The sequence below is a fragment of the Cyprinodon tularosa genome, unplaced genomic scaffold (genome assembly GCF_016077235.1).
Source record: "Cyprinodon tularosa strain WSP-4 unplaced genomic scaffold, ASM1607723v1 ctg527, whole genome shotgun sequence".
NCBI lineage: Eukaryota > Metazoa > Chordata > Actinopteri > Cyprinodontiformes > Cyprinodontidae > Cyprinodon > Cyprinodon tularosa.
In genome coordinates, this window is record NW_024039260.1 from 172343 (window position 1) to 188118 (window position 15776).

Below are 15776 nucleotides of genomic sequence, written 5' to 3' on the forward strand. Positions count from 1 at the left end.
AAAAATACACAAAACTTTGGATGAAAGTTGGCTTTCAGCTGCTGCCTGCTTTAACCTGAGAGTTTGAATCAGTACTGGGTAAACCAAAGCTCCGTCTCCGTCCTCCCTGTACTCAGGAGTATAAATGGCGGGAGCTGGAGGAGCAGCGGCAGGCTCAGAAGCTCCAGCGACAGCTGCAGCAGGAGCAGGCCTATCTGCTGTCACTGCAGCAGAACCAGAACCAGAACCTGGACAGTGGTAAAAGTAGCCAGCAGCCAAGCACCAAAGCCCCGCAGAGCCTGGAAGCCGACAGGGCGAAGGCCCTGCAGACGCCTGAGCCGGATGCATCGAAGCAACAAGCGCAGAGTATTAGCAATGAAAAGACGCAGCCCAGCCAGGGCTCCAGCCTGGAAAAAAGGCTCCCTGTGGCTGACCAGCAGAGCTCCACACCTGACTCTGAGCCGGTCAGAGAGGTGAACTTTGTCACTAAACGCCTTTCATTTGACTTCAGTAAAACATTTCCTTTGCTTGTGTGATCTCACTGCTTTGGGCCTGCTGTGTCTTACATAGTGGTGGCTAACTCCTGTTTCCCATAGATGGGCTTAATGACTATAATGTGTTATTCTTTCCTCCAACTCACAACTTTAATGATTAAACTAGATTCTTGTCCGTTTAGTAACAGTAAAACTGAACCTACAAAAAGACGACTCATCTTTTGGCTAAATACAATCGCCTGCTTGTTTTTAAGACCATTTTAAGGTAGATAAAATAAAAAAAATGTAGTTGACTTTTAAATATCTATTGTTCAATAATCCAAAGGAGTGATACGTCTATTTTTTTTTTTATTTGTAATTAGAATTATCCTAGGCTGCTATGACATCATACTCCAAAGAAATCTAACCCAAGTAGCTCAATATCAAATCTGTAAATGTCAAATTTAATCAAATTAAAGAAAGAAATGAAACGTTTTCAGATTATATACATTTGCAGACGTCTGCTGAAGCTCGTTTTTACTGTTGCGATTCTCAATGGAAAACAATTAGTTCTAATTAAGAACTGATTGACTTAATAAAGAAAGTTAGAAAAGCAAACTAGGAGCTGCAGCTCTGATTTAAAGTCAGTCAGTATCCTTTATAGCAGCTTTAGACAAAGAAGTGGTTGTTGATGTCAGTCTCTGTTTATGGAGGCCTTTAATCGGAACACTTTCCAATAATGTGTCGGCTGGAGTTTAACCGCTAAGTATTAACGTCCCAAATTCACTTTCAGGTCATTGTTTTAAGATTTTTAGTGTAGAATGTTCAGAAATTTCTAACAAATGTTTCCTTTATGCAAAAGATACCTTTTTATACACAAGATAAATCTGATTCATATTTAGCTGCTGGAAAAATGTTTGAAAGAACAATAAAGAAATACGTTTACCAGCATTCACAACTGTCAGTTGCAACCATTTAATGATTTTTATTTCTTTATTTTAGATGCAGGGCAGATGTAAGAGGAAGCAGTCAGTTTGTTTCCTTACTGACACAGAAAAACGGCTTCTTTACCAATAACAATAGTTCGACAAAAGAGCTTCCTGTTAAAAGGGAGTTTTTCCTCTCCACTGTCGCTACAAGCATGCTTGCTGTAAGGTATTGCGTTCGAGTCAGTGAGTCGATGCAATGAGCTGGTTTTTGTTAAATAGAAAACTTTGAATCAATCTGACTGTATGATCTTGTTGAATTGTCTCTGTAAAGTGTCTTGGGATGTCATGTGTTGTGAATCAGTGCTTTATAAATAAACTGAATCGAATTGATTGAATTTATAACTAAATTAGTTGATGATTATTTCAATAATCAATTCAGCTGATTTATTGTTTCAGCCCTCATCCTTAGACATTGTTAAGATCTTAAAAACTAAATAAAAATTTGAAAATGCAAATATCTTGTAAATAATAAACCCCCCCAAAGTATTTTTTATTAATGTTTGAGCTGTCTTCTATTGGGGTACAAATTAAGTCCAGTTTAATAAAGACCAGACTTTAAAGGTGAAATGACCTGTATTCCAAATGCAACTTTTTGGTTTCTTCTGGGAATTGGTGCTGCAGAGCCGACTGCATCTCTTAACTTCTCCTCTTCCTGTGTCCCTTTGGCTTCTCATGTTGCTCCTAGTTGACTTGTGGGAATAATGCGGTGAAAAATAACACGACTGCCCCAAAATAATTCTTTGCTTTCTGTTTTGCTTGAACTGTTGCTTGTATGAATAACGCTTTTCTCTGTGGGAAAATAAACTAACCAACCATGCTGCCCGTTGACTTCTGTCTTCTGTGTCCTTTTGAAAGTACTAAGAGATGCTGACTACGGTTTCTGAAGCTTCTGTGTGTCCTCCGCAGGCCGATGAGCGGTACAGGAAGAACGCCCAGGGTTCTCCGCAGTCAGCTCAGACCAAACCTCAGCAACCTCCGGTGCCACCGCGCTCGGAGTCTTCACACGCCAACGGGAACGCCGCATCCGAGACGCCAGCGATGCACCGGCCTGTGGAACCACAGGTAACGATTTCTCCTCCTACTTAGCTGAGCGTATTGATCCCCTCCTATGCAATTATAAAGACACAGAGATAAATGTTATGTGGATGTCTACTGTTTGTTTTACAGGGACCCTCTGACCATTGAATTGTATACCGTAAATTCTCTAATATAGGCCCGGGCCTTTATTTCACTCAAGTGCATCGCGGTCCAGGCCTTTATTGGATAGAGGCCAGAATTAGAGACAGGCCTCTATTGCTATTTGAGCAAAACAGACTACCAGTGGAATGAATAAAAATGAGATTTTGTGTCTTTTTGAACCTATAAAACACTAGGTTCATTTATTGAAAAAGTACAGTTACCATGTCTCGCTTGGTTTGAAGTAAAAAAAAAAAAAAATTCCTCCAATTCTGTTTAATTCTCCTCCTCAGTTTTTCTCCTCCTCTTCATCTCTCCCTTTAATCTCCTCATCACTCGCGCTCCTCCTCATGTTCTGCTGCGTGTCTGTTCTCTTCCTCGCGCAGACGGGCAGCAGTCAGGGCCTGTCGTCCAGCTGCACAGGGCTGTGGTACTTGTATGTTACTTACTACCACAAATATAATGTTGAGGTATGCCCAGAAAAAACGTTTATAGCCCCGGCCTGTATTAGAGACCGGCCATTATTTACCTCCTCTGACAGCAAGACCGGCCAATGTTAGAGTCCCGGCCGCTATTGGAATACAGGCCAATATTAGAGAAATCACGGTATTTTATGTATCTGAGCTGCATAGAAATAGTATTGCTAAATGAATCTCTCCTTTTCAACACTTGATCCAGGTTTTTGTCAAAAATGGTTTAAGCAATCTGACCGACATGCAGAGAACCACTCAGAGACCAAGGGAAAAAGTTTAAGTGGACTGGTGAACCGGAACCAAAAAGTCTGAAGGAGAGGTCACAGTGAACAGTTCAGGGACCGTAGGAAAATTGACTGAGGCTTGAATATAGCTGGAGAGAAACTCACGTTTCAGGGTGCTCTTGTTAATCCTTGAATCCAGTTTGTGGAGAATTAATCCAGAGGAGAGGGAACTCGTTGGAGAGCGTACAGGTAGACTTACGTTGGACCCAGAGGAGTAAAAGAGCAGACTGTCACTTGGTTTTCCGAAGAGGACTTGAACGGATCATGTGGAGGTTTACCCCTGCTAAGTGTGTACTCAATAATCCTTCCAGGGGGAGAAGGTCCAGGTTATCCAGTTACACAGGAAAGGCTTCCTGCTGAAGAGCAAAGACAAAAAACAAGATTAGACTCAGAGAAACAAAGCTTCAGTTAGACTCTGCTAATCTCAGCTTGGCTAGAGTACCCAAAACTAGCAATGACTTTGGCATCAAGCTAGTGACAGCCCGCTGCTCAAATACTCCTCCGGTAATGATCCAACGAGCCGCAGGTGTGCAGGGAGGCCCAACTGGGAACAGGGCACCACCTGGTGGTGGAGAGAGAAAAACGCAAAAACGACCCACACAAACTGGATTACTAACAGTTTTACTCATTAATTTCACTCTTTAATTAAACTGCAGCTGATGTGACATTTACCACAGGACTGGGTCTGCCTTTGTGAGAAATTTGTTCCAATATTACTGAAACAAAAAACATGTTTAACAAACAGGAAATGTAAAGAAAATGTGTCTGCACTGCATGGACACACACAGACCACCCAGAAGTCTAAAGGTGAAATCTGTCTAACAGGATTTGTTAAGAACTCTTCTTCCAAATAAAAGAAAAAGATAAAATCTGACAAAAATTAAGAGAAACTGTCAAAAAAAACGTTTAAAAAATAATAAAAAAAGATTAAAAAAATAAATCTGAAATAGTAACATTTTTAGCTTTGCATCCACATTAAAAATTAAGTTTTTTAGATTCAAAATTAAAAATTTTTTAAACGTATTCTCTTCCAATATACAGTCAACAAGTTTGCTTTGCTTTCAGCAGTATGGGAACAAATATCTCTCCATATCTATGTCATTAAATAGTGAGAATATATCCACACTGCCTGGGATTTTCAACAGACAGTACAAAAATGAAAATCAATGTTCTTTATTTGGTTCACACATTACAGAGTTCTAGGTTATCTGGAAGTAAAATATGATTGTATTTGATCCTTAAATGTTTTGTCATTTTTTCATTATGCTTTTCCTATTCAAGTGATTTCAAAAACACTTCAATGTTTGCTTGTAATTTAAAAAACAACAACAAAACAAGCAATAATCTCTTGACTGATGATTCGCTTTTTTTCTGTATTTATTCTCTGTGGATTGAGTGTTTTTGCTGACCACATTCAGGTTGTTTCATGTGAATCCAGGGATCCAAGACGGATAAAGCATCTGTGTTCCTGCTGAAATTATCCATATAAAGTCTTGCTTTCATCACTTCTGTTTCATTTCCCCCCCAAACAGCTGCAGTGTTCTGTGAAAAAACTTGAAATCTTCAAACTAATGATTTATTCATTTACAGATGGGGAGGTTTGTGACATCACAACGCCAGGAGCTGATAGCGAAGGCAATGAAATACATTTATCTGGTTCATTTCCTGTTCTTCTTTTCCCACGATTGAATTAATTTTATTTAAGAAGTCAGTGAACACAGTGATACTATAAAAATGCATATTTGGTGTATCCTAGATGTTTTTTAAACAAGTCCTCACAGGCTAAAGTGAAAGGCTTCAGGGTGAAACTATCTATCATATTTAGCTCATAGTTCTGTTTTTCTGGCTGTGTCTCTGCTCCTGTCCTGTATGCCATCTTTTCGTGCTGTTGTTCAACAACATCTATAATTTACAGGCCTCCAGATTTGCATCAGAGTGACTCAGGCTGTAATAGTCACTTCCCAGCGAGGAACTCAACCAGCTTTGCATGAATAACCACAGCTCATTAAAGGCAATCTGCTCCAATATGCCACACAGATTAAAAATACGGAAGCAATGGCGTCGCGTAGTAAAATCAGGGTTATGATATAACTCACTGGTCGACTATTAGCTCTTGATTTAAAGCAGAGGAATTAGCTTCTGTTAACATATTGTCATTTAGCTTTGTTGTAGTTTTGTATATTCGTTTACTACGCTATAATTAAATGTAAATGATTGAAAATGTGGCTTTCATCCCATAAATTCCATTAAGAATCTTTTTTTTCCATTAAATACAAGCTATTTTTTTCATGTTTATTAATTAAGTAACTTAAAAATAACGAAAGAAGATTTTTTTTAAATATATAATTAAGATGAGATAGGAGATAGGATGCTAACCGTGCAACCAGAGGTAGGTTCTAGTAGTTCTGCTGCTCCTTCAGTGTTTGTGTGCATGTTTGACTTCAGATGTATGTTTGCATGCCAGACTTCTGCTGACTTACTTGTTAGCTCAAGTTGGTCTCCCTTTTTTTTCTTTTCTTTTCCTACCGTAATAGAGTTGGATGGATCTCTTAGGACATAATGTCTACTTATATGTTTGAAAATTCAGGCTGGATGGAAATTAAAGCCTAGCTTATATCTAAAAATCTATGAGAACTTGATTATACTGAAATGATGCATGATGTTAGGATAACTTTTAAATCTCAGCATGAATAACATAAATGCAGGAATGAATGGTTTGAAGACTTTTTAAATCTTAAATGTGTTTTTAAGATGAGGAACATCAGATAGATACAATATCTTCATCCTTTGCAGCATACATCAGCAAATATATCATAATTCAATTTAAAAGTGTGGGATTATTTTCTTTTTAAGCAATGAATGTCCCACCTACATGATAATTGAATATAAACTGGTTAGGCTCTGAGATTAAAGCCTGCAATTAGCCTGAGAAAGGCTGAGATTATAGTAGGCTTTAACATTTTTAGAGAAACCCAGTACTGAACCATCAGGGTGAGTTTATGCCAAAATTCTTCAATTAACCTTTGATTGTGCTATTATATTTGGATTTAGGCTGCTTACCCATGTAAGTGATGCTGAGTTAGAAAGAAAACTGAGGTAGGAGGCAGTTTACTTAGAGCAGGGGTAACCAATTAATAATCAGTGGGGTCCGAATAAAGAAAATCATCAACCAGTAAAGGGCCTGAGACATTTCTAATTATAATCTGTTACTTTAAACAGGTGCATCCATGTTATACATTGAATTATTAAATAAATAAAAAAGAAATAGAAAATTTTTCCATTTTAAAATCTAAAGTGTTTTTGGAAAGTAGAGAACAACAATCGTTCAGTTTGGTAAATATACAATTTCCTGATTCATATATTTTATAAAACACCTGAACTTAAGTTAAGTTAATTTTTTTCTTTCTTTTTTTATGGCTTAATGAGAGCAGTGGGCTCTAGGCTGCCCTGCAAGGCTTTAAACCTGGGTTTGAATGGAGACTAAGCCATTCTAAAGCACATATCAAGGTGCTCATTTTAAGCCTGGATCCATGTTTATTTTTTATTCTGTTCATGGTGGAGAATCCTGCTTCACAGCAGCAGGTTGAGCCAAGCATACTCAAAATGTGCAGGGTCATCTTTCAGCACACCATTTCACTTTTCTGTCACCAGTTCACCACAGTTCTTCCAGCAGTCCACACTTTCTCTGCTCTCTTTTTCTCATCATCTTCTCCTTCTTTCCGATCGCCCGGCTTGCCACAGGTTTTTCTGCCTTAATCTAAAAGTAGCAGCAGCAGCAACCCAGACTGACAGCGGCTCATTGGCTAATTTGTATCACGTGCAACCTGGAGCCGGACGCTCCAGAGGCCTTTACTGTATTAAGAGGAGAAGCGGTGCAAGAGAAATTAGACACTGTAGTCAGAGAACATGCAGTAATTTATAAATGATTTAGATCAGGTTGGGTCTGGATTAGCCAGCAGGTGGGTCCGGATCCGGATCGTGGTCCGCTAATCCGTGACCTCTGACCTAGAGTGATCTTTCTGTGTGAAACACATGCTGAGAATCGATAAAGACATCAGCGACGTGTTAAAAACACTGGGATAAAGCACAAATTTTATTGTCTTTTCTGTCAGAGTAAAACCCGGTTTATTCTTGACATTTCTGCAAAGCCAAATGACGGCGTCACAGCCTGATTTTCCTGATTTCTGAAAAAATGTATAATTAAGTGGAGACTCTACATGGAGGAGTGTCTGCTCTTACTGGTGAGAAGTTCTAAATATAAAAATCTGGAGACATCTTAAAATTTAGACGATAACTATAACCAAGATCCAAAGATTGTGAGAAAAACTTGGAAAGTAATTAGTATAACTGTTAAATAAGAGGAAGAGGCTTTAAAATGTGGAAACAGTTGTTTTCTACTTATAAACTTACCACTTTCTAGTTACCATTAACCTGCATGCATCAGGCATAACTGAGCCTTAAAACCTGACAAAAATGAAAAATATATCTGTTTTCTTGGTTCCTATTTTGGGTGTTTTTCTCTTGAGGGGTTTGGAGCTGTGTACATCTCCAACGTGCCAAAAGCATATTTTTATCTCAGGGTATTATTGTTACATAACGCACTTCAGCAGCAGATATAGTGTTCATTTATAGGGTTCGGAGCTTAGAATGAGTTTCAGCTGCTCGGCTGTTTTTTTTTAACAGATATTCTTAATCTCTTCCATTACTGTACATTTGAGAAGTCAGATCTCATTTTATCAGCTTACTTTTGGGTTCAAACGGCTGCTACCAGAGAAGTTTTGGCCCCAGCTGGCCCAGGCAGTAACTAAACGTGTTGCCTATGCTGGATTAAATGAGGAGGTTAACTGCACCGCTTTCCTTTTTTCGCCTGCTGAAAGGCTTCAGATTAGTTTCCTTTAATTAAAGTGTCAGATTTGAATCCTTTCCAGCTACTGAGAAGAGATAATGAACTTAGAGTGAGGCCTGTCAGATGAAGCGTTTTAAGCGAGCAGGAGTTAAATGAGAGACGTCCTTTGTACTGTAATTTAGATGATAATTATGCAACATATGTTTAGTGAGTGGTGGAAAAGCCAGCAGAACCTTAACAGGAATCCTAACATAGCCTGAAAGGTTAAAGAAGAGCATCCCTCCCTCTCTGCTGTGCTAAATCTGTGCTCCCGGAGCCTCATGAAGTGCAGTTTTAGCAAAGTATTTATTCTATTTTATTTTTTTTTTTCATATTTTGTCTTTTTTTTTTACTGCAATTATTTGTCAGGTTATTTTTTTTTCTTTTATAGGTCAACACTAAGCAGTACATCATTGTAAACCGAGAGGAAAATGATGGGTTAATTTCAAATGTGTTTACAAATCAAAGAAAGAGTGCCATGCATGTATGTTAACATCCCCTCCTTTAGTTAGGTGGCATTCAATAAAATGCTGCAGCTAATTCATCTTAGAAGACACGTGGTTAGTACCTGGACTCTAGCTGTGTGGGATTTCATCTTAAAGGTATAGTGGAAGATGTTTTTTTTTCTGGGTGGATCATCTAAATAAGTGGTCCTCCTAATTGTCAATCATTCCGGTGATATGTTTACGTAAGGACATCTTACGTGCTCATCCCCATTTTCACTCACCGGTGGTAAATCTGACATGGTCGAAAAATTTGCAAAAATTTTGAAATTGCAAACTTTCTTTTGGAAAGTAAGCTTGTTTGAGTGATGAAAACAGTAACTTTTGAACAGAATGTGCATGAGGAGTAATGCGCACGTTCACGCTCTCACACGCATTTAATAGGCGTTTCTACTCAGGAGCAGGTACAGGGTTGTGCATGTGCATTTTTGTTTTAAGTAGTGAGGATGGGTCCTTTAAAAAAATTCATGAAAATCATCCACTATACCTTAAATATACAGTAAATGAAAATGCTTTGAAAGCCACATAGGTTTGATTGTGAACATTAGTGATAACCAGCATTATATAGACTGAGGATTACAGCAGGTAGGTTAGAGAGAGACAGTAGAGATGTTTAAAACAGTTAGGGAAATTAAAACATTACAAGCTTCAGACATCTCTATGCGGAGTCCGTCTGAAAACGGAGAAAGTATGGAAGCATTTCCACACTTCAGAAGACCTCAGCAAAGTGATCATTAATCATACATTCAGGCAAGGCTTTTGGTAAAAGAAAGTCCTAAATAAAAGCAGCAAAAGTCCAGAAGAAGAGCAAGTTTCCATAATAATATCTGATTAGTTTCTACAAGCTTATTACCCTAAACCAGCCTTTAAAATACAAAGAGACATTTTGCCCCGAGTCCAGCTAATTAAAATTTGTTTATTATATTGTTTGTTGGCAAATATTTCAACTTTAGCAAAAATTAAACAAAACATTATTACGGATGTGGGATATTATTGGCATTCTGTTGGCTGGTTTTAGCTTCACAGCTAAATATTGGACATCAGTAGTTCCACCAATATAATACACTGATATATAAAGCGCTGTTTTACGGCAAAATGCCAGCAGGTCACATAAAGCCCAACAGGTGCGTGAGTTTCTCACAAAGGAGATTCTGAGTTAAAATGTGAGAGGTGTGGACGTTTTTTTTTTAGTAAAGGACAGGAGGGAAAAGACTACATAAGGACTGTTAGTAGTTCTATGGAAAGAAATCTGCTTATCGGCAAGTTGAGATGTGAAATATCGGCATATTGAATGTATCGGTACACATTCCAATATTCTGCATCGCTGCTTTTCATTTTTCTTAAATATCTTCCATAGGAAATCTGGTGCCACTTTAAAGAACTAACAGCATAGTTTTATTTTATGCATCTAAAACACGAAAAAAATGTTTCATAACAATGAATCATGGGATTTTATTAGCTTTAAACACAAAAAAACAACAAAAAATAACAAAAAAACAAAACCTAATTTCCAAGTTAATGACCAAAATAAACCTTGTGCCTATTTCTGGGTTTTTTAATGCCATTTTGGTAGGAAATTTAATTCAGATTCTTGAAAAAAAGAAACAACTGCTTGGTATTTGACATTAAATCACATCTGTTGGTTCGTTAAATCATTTTTAGCCTCTTTTAGGTCAGTGAAGGTAGACGGATTGGATGGGAGGATGGATGGATGGAGCTACATAGGGAATAATATTTAACAGACAACTGTTTAAGGCTGGAAGGGACAAAGAATATCCTCCAGCAATGAAGTAAATCCAAACCTGACAGAAAATGAATTTTTATCAATACTCTTCCTTCAATCTGATTGAGCTAAACTATTCAACCAAAGGCAATAGGTAACATTTTTGATTGTAGATATAATAAAGCTTATAGAGACCTACAGAGTGCTGACCTAGTGGGGTAAATGCAGATCTTTGGCACACTTTCAGTGTGTTATAAACAAGAACATATTATCTCATTTTAAATATGAACTAATTTGTGTTGTTCTTTCTCACAAAATCTTGGTAAATAAAATTTTAGCATGCAGTTGTCAAGTTTAAAGGGTAACGATACTTTTCTAGGAACTGTAATCCAAGTTCCTGTCATAGTCTGCTTCAATCCTAATCCAAGATGGATGAAAACCTGTTCTTTGTTTGAGTTATCTGCATGCAGTCTGATCCCTGCTCCCCGTTGTGTCTGTCTTGTCATCTAAAAGGTTCGTTCACATCTGGCCGCGCTGAAGATCAGCAGCAGTGTGGCCTCGCCAAACTCATCCGCTTCAACCCCGCCCGCCATGTCCCGGTCACAATCCTTCACAGAGCCGCTAACAGCTAGCTTTGAAAACCACCACCTGCACAAAAGCAATGAGTCCCACCATCTTCCTCCATCCTCATCGTCATCTCCATCATTCTTATCATCAACGCCTGCTCGCTCTGAGCCACAAACACAACCTCAGCCCAGACCCCTGCCCCATGAAAAGGTCCCGTCAGAAGACGCCCCGCCCAGAGTAAGACAGATTAGCTGCGGATCTAGTTAGATTTTTATTTTGTTTCTGTTTCATGATTAAATAAGAAGATCAAACATTTTAGTAACAGCATCAATACTTAAACTCCCTTTGGATTTTTTTTCCTTTTATCGCAGAAAGATGCTCACTAGAGGAAGACCATTTACTCAGATTAAATATGCTATTTCGATTAAGGTCTCTGGTAACAGAGATTATTTCTAATTTAGAATTATTACAAAGAAAGGTAGATTACTGATAGAGGTCCTCCAAGCTGGCTTTTACATTTAAGTTTACCAATAGAAAGATGAGGTTTTGGTTTTTGTTTTATGCAAAATGATCCCTAATATATTTAGATTGGAAGCCGAGTTATTGCAAGCATAATCCAACAGTTGCACTTGTATTAGCCGATATCTTACTAGCATTGCTAAGTATAAAATGCTCTTAAGGTACGTTAAACATTTCTCAATCTAACATGTTCTATAACAGAGACTGTAAGCTTAAAATGATCAAACAGATCAGGTTTGCCGTTACGTGTTCAGCCTTTCTGTTATCAGCTAAAGTTGGTTGTTTGTGAATTCGGCCTTAAGTAGGGTTGCCGACCGTCCCTTGAAAAACAGAATTGTTCTGTATTTAGAAATAGAAGCACCTGTCCCGTATTTAGTGGAAAAGGAACACACTTTTTCCCGTATTACTGTGAGAGAAAAAATATTGTCAGTAAAAAGCTCATGGAAAATGAAGAACAAGAGCACATCAGATACAAAACTTAAGGTAAACTTGTGCCTGGGCCCTGTCCTGCATTTTGACCAATGAGGTGACAGCATATATGTAATGATCCAGAATACCGTCATCCCATTGGTCGAGCCAAGTGTTGCTCATGGAGAAGATAGCGGGAAACAACAGAGCAGTATGGGGGACCAATGGGGGTGGTGCACCGTCAACAAATATGTTTACAAGTTTGCACAAGTTTGCTGTTGCACCAAAAATGTGCACTATTTATTTATTTTTTGATATTGATTTTTACAGTTTGAAGCTAAGCAGGACAGGCTTATGTTTAAAATACTTATTTTATTCAGCAAAGTTTGTTATTTTGTGTTAAAGTGAATTGCTGGATAATAATTTGTTTTCCGTGTGTTCATGTGACTCACAAATATGCATCTAATTCAATGCAGATTTGCGTCAAATAATAATTTCACACACAAATGGGGGGATAAAAAAATTCACCTTGACAGGAGGGGTAAAGGCAATCAGGTCAGCTGGACATCAGGTGTTTCTTTTTTTTTTTAGGGAGTTGGCAACTCTAGCCTTAAGCCACTAAATAAAATATCTTTAAGCATTTCTAAATACTTATCCACTGACAGGTGGCTTCTTTTCCTTTCTGAAAAGAGGAAATCACCCAAACAGTAAAAGAAGTAAATAAAATAGAAGTGGGATTAGTTGACATCTCTTCATAGGAAACAAAGCTTTCTCCTCTTCTGGGAGGATTCTGATACTTCATCAGGTTGGTCTACTTAATAGTTAACTGATGATGGATCAGATGGGTAAAAATTTTTTTAGCAATTAAGACTAAAAACCCATCATATTGACGTAGGATCAAGCTGTTATTATTGGAGCCTGACAGATGAAAATGTTTTCTGTAAATGCAGTAAAGCTGACGCCCGGCCAGACATGCTTCCAGAGTGTTGATGTGTAAGCAGGTTTCTGTTTTTTTTATTTTTTATCATGCAAGGTTCCTGTAAGGACAACATCAAGGTCTCCGGTGTTGTCGAGGCGAGACTCGCCTCATCACCAGAGCAACGCCCCAAAGAGCAGGGACGTGCTCCGAAATGCTGGAAGGTAAACTGGGAGGCAGAGGACTTAGCTTTCTTCTTTTTTTTTTTTTTTTCCTTCACCTTCTCTAACTTCAGACTCACAGAGGGAACAAAACATCAAAAAAGAAGTTTGATCAAAACTATATATATATATATATATATATATATATATATATATATATATATATATATATATATATATACAGTGGGGGAAAAAAGTATTTAGTCAGCCACCAATAGTGCAAGTTCTCCCACTCAAAAAGATGAGAGAGGCCGGTAATTTTCATCATAGATATACCTCAACTATGAGAGACAAAATGAGAAAAAAAAATCCAGAAAATCACATTGTCTGATTTTTAAAGAATTTATTTGCAAAATATGGTGGAAAATAAGTATTTGGTCAATAACAAAAGTTCATCTCAATACTTTGTTATATACCCTTTGTTGGCAATGACAGAGATTAAACGTTTTCTGTAAGTCTTCACAAGGTTTTCACACACTGTTGCTGGTATTTTGGCCCATTCCTCCATGCAGATCTCCTCTAGAGCAGTGATGTTCTGGGGCTGTCGCTGGGCAACACGGACTTTCAACTCCCTCCAAAGATTTTCTATGGGGTTGAGATCTGGAGACTGGCTAGGCCACTCCAGGACCTTGAAATGCTTCTTACAAAGCCACTCCTTCGTTACCCGGGCGGTGTGTTTGGGATCATTGTCATGCTGAAAGACCCAGCCACATTTCATCTTCAATGCCCTTGCTGATGGAAGGAGGTTTTCACTCAAAATTTGACGATACATGGCCCCATTCATTCTTTCATTCACACGGATCAGTCGTCCTGGTCCCTTAGCAGAAAAACAGCCCCAAAGCATTCTGTTTCCACCCCCATGCTTCACTGTAGGTATGGTGTTCTTTGGATGCAACTCAGCATTCTCTCTCCCCCAAACACGACAGAGTTTTTACCAAAAAGTTTTATTTTGGTTTCATCTGACCATATGATATTCTCCCAGTCATCGTCTGGATCATCCAAATGCTCTCTAGCAAACTTGAGACGGGCCTTGACATGTACTGGCTTAAGCAGGGGGACACGTCTGGCACTGCAGGATTTGAGTCCCTGGCGGCGTAGTGTGTTACTGATGGTAGCCTTTGTTACTTTGGTCCCAGCTCTCTGCAGGTCATTCACTAGGTCCCCCCGTGTGGTTCTGGGATTTTTACTCACCGTTCTTGTGATCATTTTGACCCCACGGGGTGAGATCTTGCGTGGAGCCCCAGATCGAGGAAAATTATCAGTGGTCTTGTATGTTTTCCATTTTCTAATAATTGATCCCACAGTTGATTTCTTCACACCAAGCTGTTTACCTATTGCAGATTCAGACTTCCCAGCCTGGTGCAGGTCTATAATTTTGTTTCGGGTGTCCTTTGACAGCTCTCTAGTTTTGGCCATGGTGGAGTTTAGAGTGTGACTGTTTGAGGTTGTGGACAGGTGTCTTCTATACTGATAACGGGCTCAAACAGGTGCCATTAATGAAGGTAACGAGTGGAGGACAGAGGAGCCTCTTACTGAAGAAGTTACAGGTCTGTGAGAGCCAGAAATCTTGCTTGTTTGGAACTGACCAAATACTTATTTTCCACCATATTTTGCAAATAAATTCTTTAAAAATCAGACAATGTGACTTTCTGGATTTTTTTTCTTATTTTGTCTCTCATAGTTGAGGTATATCTATGATGAAAATTACCGGCCTCTCTCATCTTTTTGAGTGGGAGAACTTGCACTATTGGTGGCTGACTAAATACTTTTTTGCCCCACTGTATATATATATATATATATATATATATATATATATATATATATATATATATATATATATATATATATATATATATATATTTTTTTTTTTTGTTGATTAGTGCTTCTACATGTAAAATAAGTTCAGTTCAGTTTATATAGCGCCAATTCACAACACATGTCATCTCTAGGCACTTTACAGTTCACCAGATCATCCAGTCAGATTGATTCAAAGTTTTCTGTCTAAGGAATATCAGCTGATGCATCAACTTATTGACACAGTGTCAAATCCCTCACACTGAGCATGCTTGTAGCGACAGTGGAGAGGAAAAACTCCCTTTTAACAGGAAGAAACCTCCAGCAGAACCAGACTCAGACTGCCGAGGCCGACTTGGGTTCAAGGAGACAGAAGCAGACATCAAATATTTACAGTATTGTTATCAACATAATTTATTTATATTATGAATGTTTATAACAAAAGCAATGAAAAGCGCCCTAACAAACATATACATTTATTCCAAAACGTTGACGATCCAAAAGAAATGCAGACAATGTGATGTAAAACCAAGTGCTACCAGGTCCAAAATGGTGCCCATTAAAATTGTCTTGAAATAGCAGCTTTTTCCATAATTATGGGCATCCTCGGTATAAACTGCAAAAACCTTTGAAAAGAAGTAAATCTTTGTTTGCAGAAGCAAAGTTTGAAATATTAAAGTGAGACAATCTTTAGTTGAGCTACATTATTCTATATGGAAGAAAACTGTAAAATTAACTTTAAACCTCAGTGTTTGAGAAGTCTAGAAAAAAAGGTCTCCTGTTGGTAATATGCCTGATTAACTTAAAGACAGAGAGCCAATCATTGTAGAGGGTTATATCAGTTTCAATAAATTAGATCTTAAAGA

At 38.1% G+C, this 15776-nt stretch overlaps 1 protein-coding gene across 5 annotated transcripts in view; it reads left to right on the plus strand.

The window, feature by feature from the left end:
• LOC119795927 (mitogen-activated protein kinase kinase kinase kinase 4-like) overlaps positions 1–15776 on the plus strand; it is a 162457-nt gene that overhangs the window by 116802 nt on the left and 29879 nt on the right. For 2 of the 5 annotated variants that reach the window (XM_038304170.1, XM_038304171.1), the window contains exons 15-18: positions 117–452; positions 2348–2503; positions 10999–11289; positions 13013–13119. In XM_038304170.1, the coding sequence (XP_038160098.1) occupies positions 117–452; positions 2348–2503; positions 10999–11289; positions 13013–13119 (890 nt within the window). The remainder of the gene's footprint in view (positions 1–116; positions 453–2347; positions 2504–10998; positions 11290–13012; positions 13120–15776) is intronic. The other 3 variants (XM_038304172.1, XM_038304173.1, XM_038304174.1) reach the window with 2 other exon arrangements.